Genomic DNA, 15,100 nt, shown 5'->3' on the forward strand with positions numbered 1-15,100 from the left:
GCTCCACTGCAGCCCCCACTGGATTTTGACTGGAGAAAGGTAAAAGCACCTCTTGATAAGAAAATATCCAGCCTTGTGTCCTTGGCTTTCTCTTGGACAGAGCTTTGCCCTACATGGTGCTGTTCCTGTCCTTTCCCTATTGCTGGAAATGGAGAACGAAACAAAAAACTCAGTTTATGGGGTTTCTAAATCCACTCCCCTTTGCCTTCCTTCACCTGTAGATGATCTTTGCCACCTGAACTTCCTCCCATGTGGGTAATAACCACTCTGAATCCATAATAAGTGACAAATGTGTTATTCCAATGACACTTAATGGGATTTTTGGGGGTTGTTATTGAGAAAAACCAATTTTAAATCAATCCTTGTGTGCCCACTCCAGTGCTGCTGCCCTGATCTCTGTGCCTGGTCCACAATTGAGCTGTTGAGCACATGTGGGCCATTGAAGGGAATTTTGTTAGACATTAATCACCCCAGAGGAATAAACTGAGTCATCTGCAAACATGTGGAATGATCATCAATAAATCAGGAACGACAGGAAACCAGGAATGGATTTATGGAAGTGCTTTCAACACCTGTTGCTGGCTCCTTTTAACAGTATTTTGATATCTGTCAATGAGTCAGATTTTAATCTGAAGTGTTTCCTTCTAAACACATTGAATGGTGGTTTTAATCAAGAAGAAATGTGGCCTTGCATAAATCAATGTACAGAAAATAAGATCTGCAAGACAGTCATAATCGTATCATGATGACCTTCTTTCAATGAAAAAATGAAATAAAATAGAGCTGACTAGCATAAATTATATTTTACAATCAGTTTTGATGGGCTGGTGGAGCCAATGTTGGATGAGGATGGGCTCTGGGAATGGCCAGGCTCTTGGATGCTGCTCTGGGAAAAGAGGCAGGGCAGGATATCCTGGATTGCATGGCTCAGGGCAAAAGCTCAGCACCAAAACTGGGTTCATTCCTTTTGGATCCATCTTCCCTGTCCTTTCCCCTTCCCTGACCTCCTCATGGGCTAAAGTGGGGTCAGGTATTCCCTTCTGTTTGCTGCATGTCTGCCACAGAAATCCTGGAATTCTGTCCTGCCTTTTATTATTTCCCTGTCCAAATATCAACCAGGGAGCCCACAGATGTTCCCAACCACTCTAATTCCTGGATTGTCTTCATCACTTTTGGAACAGGACAAGAAGAAAAGGTTTGGAGGCTCAGCCATGGGCCTAGGGAATGACAGAGCAGGGTGCCAGTGGAATTCCCTTCCTGGGATAACCCTGTCATGTGCTGACCTTTTGTCATCTGTTGAACAGCAATTAATTAAACAAATTGGTGGAATTTAGTGAAGCTTTCATGCTGCAGTGGAGCAAATAATGGAAAAGGGAAAATGCTGGAGAGAGCAAAATGAAACATCTGTTGGGATTCAAGCGGGGATGGATCCAAAGGAAATGTCCCCAGGAATAAATTCTCTCTAATGGCAGGACAGGGGCTGTTCCATGGATCAAGTGACCCATGGCTGGTCAGTCTCGCTGGTGACCACTGACCAGAAGGTTCCTCCCCTTTTCCAAACTGCTTTGGACCTGGAATGTTGCACTTTCCCCTCATGGATCATCTAAACCAGAGATGCTCCAGTTGGAAGCTTGGATGTCCTGCTCCCAACAGGACTGGGATGAGCCTGGGTGTAGGATCAAGAATTGAGGGTTGGATTTGGGATCACCAGCACCAGATAAGCTGTGCTGGGAGAAGAAGCTGGGACTGGGATGAGCCTGGGTGTAGGATCAAGAATTGAGGCTTGGATTTGGAATCACCAGCCTGGGAGAAGCTGAGAGGGTTTGACAGAATTATATGGAATTACTGCAATTGGCTTCCCAGCACAGAGCTTTTTTTTTGTTTATTTTGGGTTTTTTATTGCCCATTATGCTGCTTGCCTGTCTCTAATATTCCCAAGATTATGTTTTCATAAACAATTGTATTTTTGAGCTGTGTGTGGAATCTGTCAGGCTTTATTTGATTATTTCTCCAATAGAGCCCAGGGCCCTTGAAAATCCTCGACCTTTAATTCATTTCCAGCTGTGGAGGCTTTGCTGTGCATAGGAAATTTTGTTCTCCAAGATATAAAGGGAGAATCAACAGAGCTGTAAAGTCTGGGATTAAATCATCCTTCTCCTTTCTTTAATTCAATAAAGGACTCATATCCTGGAGAAAGGGATGTCCCACCCATGGCTTTAGAGGTACTTTAAAAATATTTAGGATTCTGTGCAGGTAATAAATCACAAGGAAGGAGTTTTGCCCATTCATGAGTTGGGATCATGGAATTGGGCTCATTTGGATGTTCTGGTGGTCTTGCTGGGGATCTCTGTGGTTGGCACAGCACTGCTTATTTGTGGGAAGGTCTCAAATGCCTCTGAGTTGGATTTTCATGGGGCCAATCCCAGGATTTCATCCCGGTGTGCTTGTGCTGTGTTTTCGCCATGAAAGGAACAAAATTCTTTGGATTTTGGTACCATGTTTTGTGGCTTATTCCTCTGGGGGTAACTAAATCATTCTTGGAAGCCTGTTCTCATTGGTGAGTTCAGAAGTGATCCTCTGGTGATCACTCAGAGGGAATTTTCTTTGGACTTGTCCCTCCATAAATCATCTCAGATGTATCAGCCAGAGTGAGGAGCTCAAGGTTGCTCCCAAACCAAGTGTCTGGGATTTGGTGATGCTGCCGGCCACGGGGTCACCCCTGCTAGCTCCCAACCTAGGAATGTGTTGGGCAGGACATCCATGTTTTAAATTTTTTTCATAGTAACTAACAACAAAAAAGGTTTAATGCTTTGGAGATTAATGTTTTAATGCTTTTAATTCTGGAGATCCGCTCAACACCTGTGTAAGGGAGCAATTAAAAAAAATAAATATTACTCAGGATGCCAGGGTGTGTGAGGCTGCAGGGGCTCAGTGGGCACCTGGTGTCCCCTCCCTGCTCCAGCAGGAAAAATCAGTTTAAAGTTGAGTTGTGCTGGTGGATACAGAGCTCAAAGGGTGAGAGGAGATGGCCTCAAGCTGGGCCAGGGGAGGCTCAGCTTGGACAGCAGCAGCAATTTCTGCATGCAAAGGGTGCTCAGGCCTTGGCAGGGGCTGCCCAGGGAGCTTTGCAGTGCCCATCCCTGAAGACACTCAAAAAATGAGTAAATGCAGCACTCAGTGCTCTGGGCATGAAGGGATTTGGTCAAAAGTTGGACTTGGTGATATTGGAGGGCTTTTCCAACCTTGGTGATTCTGGGATTTTGTGATTTCTTCACACTGAGTTTGACCTGTGTGTGGATTGCAGCACTTACTGGAGCAACATCCAGAATCTGTCCCCCAGGAATCTACAGGATAATTTCACTTCTGAGGAGGTTTTCCGGTGATACTGAGAGCCCCAGTGTCCTTTCCTGTGATTTATTTCCATTGTTGAACACTTAGAATTTCAAATCACAGGATGCCAGGGTGTGTGAGGCTGCAGGGGCTCAGTGGGCACCTGGTGTCCCCTCCCTGCTCCAGCAGGGCCATCCCAGAGGCCAGGGCACAGCATTGTGTGCACCCAGCTGTGGCCCAGCCCCAGGGAGGAGAGCCCCCAGGCTGTGTGGGCAATGTGCTCAGGGCTGGGCAGTGCCCAGGGCAGAAGTTGTGCCTCCTGTGCAGGGCAATTGCTGGGCTCAGGCCCTGCCCGTGGCTCTGGGGCCATTGCTGGGCCCCGGAGCAGAGCCTGGGCCCTGCTCTGCCCCTCCCTGCAGCCAGGGCCAGCCAGGCCTGAGGGCCCCTCTCAGCTGGGGCTCCTCTCCAGGCTGAGCAGCCCCAGCTCCCTCAGCCTTGCCTGGGCACCCACAGCCTCCAGGCCCTTGCTCAGCTCCAGCAGCTCCTGGCCCTTTCAGGTCCCTTTACTTTGGGGAGGTTGCCCCGGAGAATGTGAAAAGCTGGTGATTCAGAGGATGTTAAAAACATTTACAGCTTATCTTTCTTTTGTGTACTTGTAATTCTGAAGGCAGCAAATGATGGTGATCTCTGTGATATGTTCATTTAGTGGGGGTGGTTAAAAGGAGGACGGAGCGTTCCGGCAGCAAACAGGGCTGTGCTTGGAGAGGGTGTCAGTGGCTCCATGAAAAAGAGATTATTATGATGCTGTCAAGTGCAGCAGAGATCTCCTAGACACAAGACTGCTGACTTCATTTGATCTTGGATATGTTGTAAATACCCAATTTAGAGGAAAGAGAGACACCAGACCGTGCATGCAAATGCCACTTGTCCCTTATTTACACTCACTGCAATTTTGACACACTGATCAGTGTTAAGGATCTCTTTTGAGGCGCACTGTGAGAATCAGTCCCAAAAATCTTTGTTTTCTACCTTGTGTGAGGTAATGGTCTTTGTTGGACTTCATTCTGGTGCTCCAGGGTTCCAAGGCCAGGTTGGACGGGGTTTGGAGCAGCCTGGGACAGTGGAAGTTGTCCCTGCCCATGGCAGGAGGTGGCACTGGATGGTTTTAATGTCCCTCCCAACCCAAACCATCCTGGGATTCTGTGGTTCAATCAAGAAGCAGAAAATTGCCTTGGTGCACCCACTCTGGGTCTGTCCAGAGGCTGAAGGGTGAAGTTCCAGAGAAACTCCTTGACAGCAAACTGTTTTGAAGAGGTAATTACAGTGCAAGCCAAAGACAATTTAATTTCAGCTGTATTGCAAATGCAGGATCATAAAAATCAGTGTTCAGGGCTATGAGGCTTTGCATGACAGCTCTTATCTTTAATCACCAGTGTATTTATATCAAACACAGTGTGGCCAGATGGACCAGGGCAGTGATTGTCCCTCTGTGCTGGTCTTGCTGAGGGACCTCCAGGGCTGTCTCCAGTTCTGGGTCCCCAGTCCAGGAAGGACATGGAGGGGCTGGAGCCCCAGGAGGGGCTGAGGGAGCTGGGCAGGGGCTGAGCCTGGAGCAAAGGAGGCTCAGGGGGCCCTTGTGGCTCTGCACAGCTCCCTGCCAGGAGGGGACAGCCAGGGGGGGCCGGGCTGTGCTGCCAGGGAACAGGACAAGGGCAAAGGGCCTCAAGCTGGGCCAGGGGAGGCTCAGCTTGGACAGCAGCAGCAATTTCTGCATGCAAAGGGTGCTCAGGCCTTGGCAGGGGCTGCCCAGGGAGCTTTGCAGTGCCCAGCCCTGCAGGTGTCCCAGCAAGGGCTGGAGGTGGCACTCAGGGCTCTGGGCTGGGCACAAGGTGGGCACTGGGCACAGCTGGCACTCCATGGGCTGGCAGGGATTTTCCAGCCTCGGGGATCCTGAGATTCTGTGATACAACTGTTGGAAAAGCTGGGTGAATTGGAAGGTAGAAAAGCTCTACTTTGGGACTGCAGGTAGAATTTGATTTGCAAATATGAAGAAATTCCACCTGCTCGATCCAAAATCATCCCATGCCATCCTCCAAAGATTCCAGCAGGAGCAGGCTCCTTCTGTGAGGTGGCTCAGGAGCAGCAGAGTGAACCCTGTGCCTGGAGATGAGCAACCAGAACTGTGCCTGCCCAAACTTCACTGAGGTTCCCAGACTGGCAGCTGCTTCTGCTGACCCTTGGTAGCTCTCAGGGAGCAATTGTCCCTTTCAAGATGGATCATCCTGGGTAAATTCATGTGAAGTGAGAGGAGGGGGTTCACATACCTGCTGATGATTCTCCTTCTCTCTCATTCTGACATCAAAAATGGAATTTTTTTTTCTTTTAAATCAGTCACATCTCCCCAGTGACTGCCACAGGAGATGCAGTAGGAGGGTTCTGTGTGATAATGAAACCCTGTCAGAGAGAGGCAGGGATTGACAGAGCAAGGCAAAACACTCCTCCAGAGTTCCTGCCCTGCTTATTGAACACAAACAGAGCCTGGGCTGAAAGAGGGCCCTGCAATGTTCAAAACCACACAGATGTGGTGGGTAGGGATGGGTTAATGATGGACATGGCAGAGTTGAACTCTGCTCTTGGAGGTCTTTCCAGCCTTTCTGATCCTTTTGAGATCATTTCAGGTTCCCCTCAGGGACACTGAGAGTTCTGGTCTTGTGATGTCAGCAGATCCCTTGGAATCCTTTCAGCACAAGAGGGAAAAATGAAATTCTTGCCACTTGCTTTGCTTCAGTATTTGGTCATCAGGGGTAAGATCAGTTCTGCTTCTCTCCTGTTTTCCTGTCTGTAGCAGGGCTTAGGAGATAACCAGACCCCTGAAAACAAATGTCCCACAACCTCCTTTCAGGATTTTATTTCCCTCATTAGGGCTGTGTAATGAGTGGCAGAGTGTTCAAACTGTGGCTGTTCCATTTTCACCTTCTCCAAAATGAGTAATTGTGAATGGTTTACTGCCTGTGTGGCTATAGCACAGCAGACAAATCATCTGCAGCACCTGCAGAGCAAATCTCTTCCCTCTTCCTGAGACTTCTGCTCCATGAGGTGCTTCCAAGGCTAACCCAAAGTAAAATTAATGGGAATGTGAGTGGCTGTCACCCTCCCTGTCCCTTCCTCCTGGTTCTCTAATATTCTCTGAGCTGTGTCCTGTTCTGGGCCCTCACAGCCAGAGAGTCCTGGAGGGGCAGGAGCATGTCCAGGGAAGGGAATGGAGCTTGGGAAGGGTTCAACTTGGACAGCAGCAGCAATTTCTGCATGGAAAGGGTGCTCAGGCCTTGGCAGGGGCTGCCCAGGGAGCTTTGCAGTGCCCAGCCCTGCAGGTGTCCCAGCAAGGGCTGGAGGTGGCACTCAGTGCTCTGGGCTGGGCACAAGGTGGGCACTGGGCACAGCTGGCACTCCATGGGCTGGCAGGGATTTTCCAGCCTCAGGGACTCTGGGATTGAATGAATCCAAGCAAAAACCAGCCTGGACTTAGCAATGACCTGTGTGACTGGGGAAGGACTGAGGTTTTTTTAGAAATAGATACACCTTTTCTAAAATTAATTTCTGCCACTTCTTTTGTGGGTACTATGAATGAAAATAACTAGCAGATGATCCTTAAAGTAATATTTATTAATCTGACAGAAAAGAGGAATTATCTTCAGTTTGCAACACAAAAGGAATGTACTTGGCAGGGTGGGCAGGCTCTGGCACAGGGTGCCCAGAGCAGCTGGGGCTGCCCCTGGATCCCTGGCAGTGCCCAAGGCCAGGCTGGACTTTGGGGCTTGAAGGAGCCTGGGACAGTGGAAGGTGTCCCTGCCCATGGCAGGGGTGGCACTGGATGGGCTTTGAGGTCCCTTCCAACCCCAGCCACTCTGATTCCATGAAGTGATGCCATGATCCTGATGGAGCCAGCATTCCCTCCCTGACACAACAGTGGGAGGCTGCCTGTACAGCTTGAGTTGTCCAAAACACTGTTTTTTGGTGATATCCCAAATCAAGGATCAGCTGGTGCTGATCAGATGTAGCCTCAGTCCTTTTGGAGCTGAGACAGAGCAGTAGGAGCATCCTAAGTGTGCTAAAGAGGGACATTTACATTTTTCAGCTTTCATTCCAGTTGAGTGCCAAAAAAAAAAGTTTCAGGGAACTCAGACAGCCTTAATTTCCTTTTACTGTAGTGTTGGAGTCTGGAGCTCTGCTTACTCAAGGCACAGAGCAGTGACAACAACAGCAATTGTGATGGTGCCAAGCAGCAATAAAAGAGAGAGGTTTTGTTCCAGGCTTAACCCAGGAGAAACATCTGCCACCGACCTGGATGAGCACCCTCACTGAACACCCTTCAGAAGTTTGGGAATGAGTCTTGAAATGGATTTAGAGAGCGAATGGCTGCTTTTGTGTCCTGGAGGCAGAGCAGAGCCAGGAGCCCTGCGGGCTGTGGTGTGTGTCAGAAGATAAATGTCCTGTCAGAGCTGGCAGGGACTGAGGCTGCAAACAACACCTTGGGCCACAGCCAGCACTGCCTGGAAACCCTTGCTGCTTCCTCAGGAGCCATCCCATGGGATGGACCACAGGCATGAGTCCAGGATGGACCACAGGCACGAATCCAAGCATGGCTAATGGGGATGTTGCTTCTACCTGGAAGTTGGGAGCAGCTTGGTGGCTGCATCCCCAGGGATGGAGCCATGACCTTTGGGTTGTGCATGTCCCTGCTCCTCTATGGGGACAGGGAGTCAATCCAGGGATGTTTCAGCACAGCTGCTTTCCCTGAGTTTGGCAGCTGGTGCTCTCTGGGAAAATGTGTCACGTTTGGAGCCAACTCCAGACAGGGAGCAATTCCCCAGGGGAAATTCTCCTGGCTCCAGACACTGCCATCATCCCTGCACAATGTTCTGTGGCTGAGCAGTGGGGAATGCAGCCAGGAGAATGTCACCTCTCCTCATGGCCCTGCTCACTGTCCAGGGTGTAGGGACAGGGATGAGGAGAAGGTTCCTCATCTCGTTCCCTCCCGTGGCAGTCACACTCTCCCGATAAAATGCTGTTTGTGGATGGATGAAAATCACCCAGTTTATTGCATTTTCTGTTAAAACTCAAATCCTGGAGCTAGGGGTCTGCTTTGCCTCCTTGTTTGCTGCCTCTGTAGGGTGGCCTGGCTCCACCCTTGATAGGCTGTATTTTGCCTATCAAGTAGGCATACATAATTTGCTCTCCATACTTTTTCACACCAATATTGCTTTCAAGAACTTAGAGGGTTGCAGGTGAGCAGGAGGTCAGTTGTGAATATCCACTCCATCCCCAGCTGGATTCCATAGCCTCATCCAGGGAGTGGATTCAGGGCAGGTGCAGAAATTATTCCTCATTAGGTGGAATAAGAAGCAGCTGGAGAAAATCCCTCATAAGGACTGGGTGAGCAGAGTGGAAGGAGCCCTATCGTGCTGGGAGAGGTTGGTAAGCTGCTCTTTTTTCTTCTATAATCAAATTCAAATCATTAAACTGGAAAAAACTTCCAGGATCATCAAGTCCAGCTTTTCCTGGGCAAAGTGAGAGATGGTTGTGGAAGAAGAGGAACAAGTGAAGTCCTTCTTTTGTGCTGCAGGTAGGGAGAAAAGTCACAAGTCTCAATCTTTGCTGAAGATTTGCTTTCAGTGTTGCATACCAGGATATGTATTTTGCCAGCTGTAGCACTGTTACTGTCTGGAGTGGGTGTTTAAAAATCTTCATTTTTGATGGGATTTAAGGAGCAGTGGGGGGAGAACGTGGCGGAGAAAGTCTGGGTTTGTTTGACCCTGCTTTGCTGGGCAGAACAATTGTTCCTTGAACAGCTGGAGCAGTGTTTGCTGTGATTTTTTTCCACCCTAAACACATCCCAGCTCAAGGGCTGAATATTTGCCCTTCTATACTTTATTCACACAGTTGTAGAAAGGGAAATACGATTTTCCTGCCTCTTGCTGTGGTGATCAAAGATGCCCTGTGAGATTTTCTGCTCCCATTTGCCTCCCTCCCATGTGTTTTCCCACTTGCAGCAATTTGCAGCTCAGTTGTTATGCTCGAGGCTCTCCCTGGAGAGCTGAGGCTCCATTTGCCTTTCAGGGCAAGTACCCACCTGGAAATAATCATGGAAACACTCCTTTTGTACACAAGTCCTTCAAAAATCCAGGCAGTTCTTGGAGGGAAATAAGGCTCTGTTTTATGAATCCATTGAATATTGTCCTGTGGAGAGCAGAGGGGGATCTTTATTGACCTCAAGAATCAAATCTTGCACTCTTCTTTTCAAAGAAACTCAAATATTTGGCTGTTTTGTCACTTCTGGCTGCTCAGGGGAATCCTGGCCTGCCATAAACCCCCCTAAAACTGAGATATTGATGGTGTAATTCCATGATGTGTTTGGAGTTTGTTTTGTCAACAAATTGCTTTTCCCATTATTTGCTCTATTGTGGAGTTGAAGTTTTAGGCTTTTCTCATGGTAAGAGTTGGAATTTAAGAACTTAGGGCCTAATTCCCTATTTTTTTATGGATTTGGTCTATAATAGATGTCTTTCACTACCCATTCCTGGGTTTCACAGGCATAATTATCCATAAAAAAATACCCTGTGGTGAGTTCCCCCCAGTTTGGGAGTTTAAGGGTGCAAAAATCTGACCACTTGTCCAAGGCTGTTGTCTTCTCTCTTAAGTTCATTCCTCATTTGGGAATGCTGGAATTGATGTAATGAATTTTCATTTTATGCTTAGGCCTGGCTGTCACAGAATTCCTGTCCAGTTGTTTGCTTGCTCCTGTTACAATGTGGGCCCACGTGCTCCCAGTAATAAAAATGTTCTCCCTAAGGAAAAAAGCTGTTGCTGAGAGCATGAAAGGTGATATTTTCTGCATTTATCAGCCCAAATTTGTCTTGCTATCATTAAATAGATTCAACTGAAACTATTTCTTTTTTTTTTCCTTTAATTAAAATAAAGGGTAAATGATCAGAGAATAATTTAGGTTGGAAAAGACATTAAAGATCAAGTCCAGCTGTTTCCTCAGCACTGCTGAGCCCCACACTGACCCATATCCCCAAGTTCCATGGCTCTTAAACCCTTCCAGGGATGCTGGTTCCACCTGGGCAGCCCCTGCCAAGGCCTGAGCACCCTTTGCATGCAGAAATTGCTGCTGCTGTCCAAGCTGAGCCTCCCCTGGCCCAGCTTGAGGCCCTTTGCCCTTGTCCTGTCCCTGTTCCCTGGCAGCACAGCCCGGCCCCCCCTGGCTGTCCCCTCCTGGCAGGGAGTTGTGCAGAGCCACAAGGGCCCCCTGAGCCTCCTTTGCTCCCACCCATTCCCACCCCTGCCATGGGCAGGGACACCTTCCACTACCCCAGGTGGCTCCAAGCCCCATCCAGCCTGGCCTTGGGCACTGTCAGGGATCCAGGGGCAGCCACAGCTGCTCTGGGCCATGGTATATTTTGGGTTAAATTTTTGTTGTGTCTGTGTGTTTCCTTCAGCATCACCTGGGAGTATTGATGGATCTCAGGTTTTTATGGAAAAGAGAGGATGAGAAAGCAGAGTACTGCAAATCACAGGCTGGTTGAGGATGGGAGAGACATCTGGAGGTCCTCTGGTTCAGGTTGCCATGGAGCATGTCCTGATGGCTTTTGGGTCTCTCCAAGGAGGACAATTCCACAGCCTCCTGGGCTGTAAGGCAGTGGAGATATAGCTTCAAAGTCAGGATACTCCCTGGAGCTTTGGAGACCCAAACTTGTGCCCCCCAGACTGGTTTAGGTGCAGTCCTGTGGACCCTGCCTCAGGGGGCCCTTTATGGCTGCATTGCCTTCTCATCCCAGCCTGGCCTGGGCAGCCTTTGCTGAGGGAATTGCTGCCAAACAAGTGACAAAGTCACTTTTTTGGCTGAAGAAAAGCCACAAATTTGGCTGTGAAACAGCCAGGGAAGTGTTCAGAAACTCCCTGAGGGCTTGGATGGGTGCTCTGTGCACTGTCCTCTGTCCATCCAGGTGTAGTTTCACTCTTCTGTCTGGGGCTGCTTCACTGATCAACCTCTTTTGGGTTGCATTTTATTTCTGGGGGGCTGAAGCAGAGCAGGAAGGAATAGAACTGAGCAGGTTTGTGGCACACAGGAATTCCAGTGGATCCTGAATGGATCCTGTTGCAGTAAGGTAGAAATTCAGTCATGAAGAAAGGCTTCATAAAATCAGCCTGCTCTCCTAAAATCAGTGGCTGGCACTTTGCAAGTTCCCATGTGAAAGCAATCCTGGTGTGAGCAGTTCTTTAACATAACAATCTATTCGTGGGTGAAAAACAATGAGCACCTTTATAAATTGTTTTTACACCTTTAGATAGAAAAATGAAAACTATCTCTCACAAACAGCTTTTCCTGCATGTACACACCAAGGGTTTGAATGAGCAATCAATACAGAATAACAACTTGTTAATAACAAATAAGTAACTGGCAAGAAAGCTCCTGACCAATTAGAGTCCCACACAAGGTCTGTAAAACTGTATAAAAAGGAGTTAAGTGACTAAAGAAGGGTCTTTTTCCACCACAAAGAAAATGGAGTCCTGTGTGATTTATTCCTGTGGATCCCTAGCTGATTACCAGCTTTAGGGGTGGCTCTCCAGAGGTTCATCCCAGGGGTCTCCCATTGTCACCAAAGGCATCCTGCAGCTTTCCATGGTATTTTTTTCCTTGTTCAGCCCCAGAGCATGAAGGAGTCGTTTCAGGAAGACAGAGGGCAGGAAAGCAGCTGGATGTGTGCCTTGTGTAAAGGGATCCATTAATGGAGGTTTCTTTTCTATTGCAGCGTTCCCACATTCCAGAGCCTTCCCGAGGAGATCCTCAGTAAGCTTGCAGATGTCCTGGAAGAGGTAAGAGCTTTGAATGTTGAGATTTCATGAGCTCAGAACCTTCTGCTGACAATATCCAGCCTCTTCTTTTTCCCCAAAGAGCAGCTCCCCAGTTTGGCAGCCATCGAGGCCATGAGAGGAGTTGTGGGGAAAATGAATCCAGTTTTGAATAGGGTTTATATATTTTTTAAATTGGGTTTTTATCCAACTGGGGAGTGAATCAATAATTTCCTGTGGTGTCCAGAAGCTGGGATGAGCTTCTCCAGCCTCTGGGTGAGTGGTGGGGAGGAAGGGAATGTGAAAACCTGGTCTCATGTCAGATTTGATGGCACAGTTATGTTGGAGGGTGTTTGTGGAAAAGGTGCTCTGGGAAGAGTGGCAGCAGTGTTGAGATGTTGGGGTGGAGTTGGGCTTTGCCTGCCTGGCTTTAACTGGGGTCTCATTAGGGTCAGGTTTTTAATAAGTCTATTTAAAACAACAAAGAAATCACCCACAAAACACCAACCAAAAAAAAAAAAACCCTCTGAAAAAACACCACAAGCCCTCCAAAAATGCAAAAACCCTTAACCTGCACCCTACCAAAAAAACCCCAAATCCCCCTTGCCCTATAAGCAGATGTAAAATATTTGGGTCATATCAGAGTTTTCCCCCCATATTTTATTCCCACAACACTCCCTTCTGAGCCTGAGGAATTCAATATCCCAGAAAGTCATTAATAAACCCTTCCAAAAGGTGATTTAAGTGCAGGGAATGAGTGTGTGGCAGTAATTTATTTCATCCCTGCTGGCTTTTCTTCATCCCTGCCTCTCCATCAGGGAAGATGTTCCCGTGGATTTGGAGGAAAAGCGCTGCTGACATTGGAGTTGATTTGAATTCCTTTTTTTTCTGAGCTTTGCTGGGGTGTTGTTCCTTCTCTGCCTTTTTATTTAGTGCCCAGATAAATTCTGTGGCTCCAACAAATCAGCTGTTTGTCACCCTGAATAATTGCATATTCACAGATAAGCTTTATTCCCTTCACTGCCAGGCAATGCTCTGATTTAAGGAAATAAAAGGATATGAATTCCCTGTGCTGTAAATTCCATCTGCCTATCTCAAAACCCCACTCCCAACCAGAATTTGCTTGGATCACATCACCAGCATTAAGCTCCTTATCAAGAGTTAAGGAGGAGAATAAAGTCTATAAAACTTTTCCAGAAACACTTCAAGTCTTGTGGCAGCTGGGGAAAACATTCTTAATAAATATCAGTGAAGAAATGAGGCACAAAAGCAGCATTTATGGGGAATAAATCTGAATTGTTAGGGTGGATGCTCCCAGTTTTCTGTTTGGAATGAGTGTTATTTTCTCTGAGTTTGCCTTGGATTGAGTAGACAGTGTTTTGTATAAATTAAAAATAAAAAGTCACTCTCAAATCTGTGTATTTAGATATAAACTCCCACCTGCCTACAGCCCCCTTTCCCTAGGTTACAACTGTGAAGTATTGGAAAACCCCTCTGGGTCAGGGAATTGTTAATATTCCATGGAAAAACATGTCTGGTGACTCACACAGGGATTATCTGGGTGGCACCAACACTGCCAGTAATTTCAGTCTTTATGGATAATTGTATTTAGCAAATGGAATTAAAAATGCTGAAGGGAGTAGGATGGGGAGTCTGTTCCTGGCATGGCTGAGGAGTGGGATGAACTTTTGGTGGGCATGGGCAGTGCTCAGAGATCTGGGCTGGCATTTCCTCCTCTCCCTCTTTTCCCCTCTTCATTTTTATTCAGGTTTTGTGGCACAAAATCAGGATTTCTTTCCCATCCGTAAGTTGCTTCACATTCTGGCAGTGCTTTTCCTCTTTAAGGTTATTCCCTGTGCCATTCAAAAGTAAAACTTGTAGGATTTCCATCTCAAACCAGGTGTTCAGATACTGATAGCTGTAATTAAGGTTCCTTGACCTCTTCTCCTCTGAAGCCACTTCCAGGTACTGATGATTTTGTAATTTTCCATTTGATCTCACATTCTGCATTGTGCCTACAGCTGATTCTTCTAAATTTTGTTCCCCAGCTCCAAATTCCTACTCCTGTTTCAAAGAAGGATCCCTTTACCTGTATGTCAGGGATGGAGCTGTCACCTGCCTGAACATCTATCCCAGCTCCACTGAATTGGGTTTTTCATGGAAGGGGAAGGAGGCAGGAACTCAGAGAGCTGGGGGCAGCTGGAATAACTAATCCCAGACTGGTTTGGGGTGGAAGGGACACTAAGGATCATCCCATTCCATTCCTGCCATGGCAGGGACACCTTCCATTGTCCCAGGCTGCTCCAGCCTGGCCTTGGGCACTGCCAGGGATGCAGGGGCAGCCCCAGCTGCTCTGGGCACCCTCTGCCAGGGCCTGCCCACCCTGCCAGGGAACAATTCCTCATTCCCAATATCCCATCCAGCCCTGCCTTCTGTCATTTTGAAGCCACTCCCTGTGTCCTGTCCCTCCATCCCTTGTCCCCAGTCCCTCTCCAGCTCTCCTGGAGCCCCTTTAGGCCCTGGCAGGGGCTCTGAGCTCTCCCTGGAGCCTTCTCCTCTCCAGGTGAGCACCCCCAGCTCTCCCAGCCTGGCTCCAGCCCTGGAGCAGCTCCATGACCTCCCCTGGATTCACCCCAGCAGCTCCAGGTGCTGTTGGTGCCCCAGACAGAATTTAAAGTTCTGTAGCTGCAGATGCACAGGAGGAGATCGAATTAAGGTCTCGTTGGCATTTTCAACCCAGGCCTCTTCATCTGCATTTCCTAATCCTGTTCCTTGGCTGTTTGGGATTTAGCCTGGTAATCCATGGGAGATGTTGTGTGTAGGGATCTGAGCAGCTGGAGCAGCAGAGACAGTGACAAAGACGCTGTGATTTGCTTACAAAACCCTGCAGATCAGTTTCTTGTGCAGATAATGTCAG

General features: G+C 48.0%; 1 protein-coding gene across 2 annotated transcripts in view; it reads left to right on the top strand.

Moving 5' to 3' along the window:
* PRKG1 (protein kinase cGMP-dependent 1) overlaps positions 1–15,100 on the top strand; it is a 381,904-nt gene that overhangs the window by 255,331 nt on the left and 111,473 nt on the right. For both annotated transcript variants that reach the window (XM_066554198.1, XM_066554197.1), the window contains exon 5: positions 12,144–12,207. In XM_066554198.1, the coding sequence (XP_066410295.1) occupies positions 12,144–12,207 (64 nt within the window). The remainder of the gene's footprint in view (positions 1–12,143; positions 12,208–15,100) is intronic.

Source organism: Molothrus aeneus, chromosome 8 (assembly GCF_037042795.1).
Source record: "Molothrus aeneus isolate 106 chromosome 8, BPBGC_Maene_1.0, whole genome shotgun sequence".
In the NCBI taxonomy this organism is placed as follows: Eukaryota; Metazoa; Chordata; class Aves; order Passeriformes; family Icteridae; genus Molothrus; species Molothrus aeneus.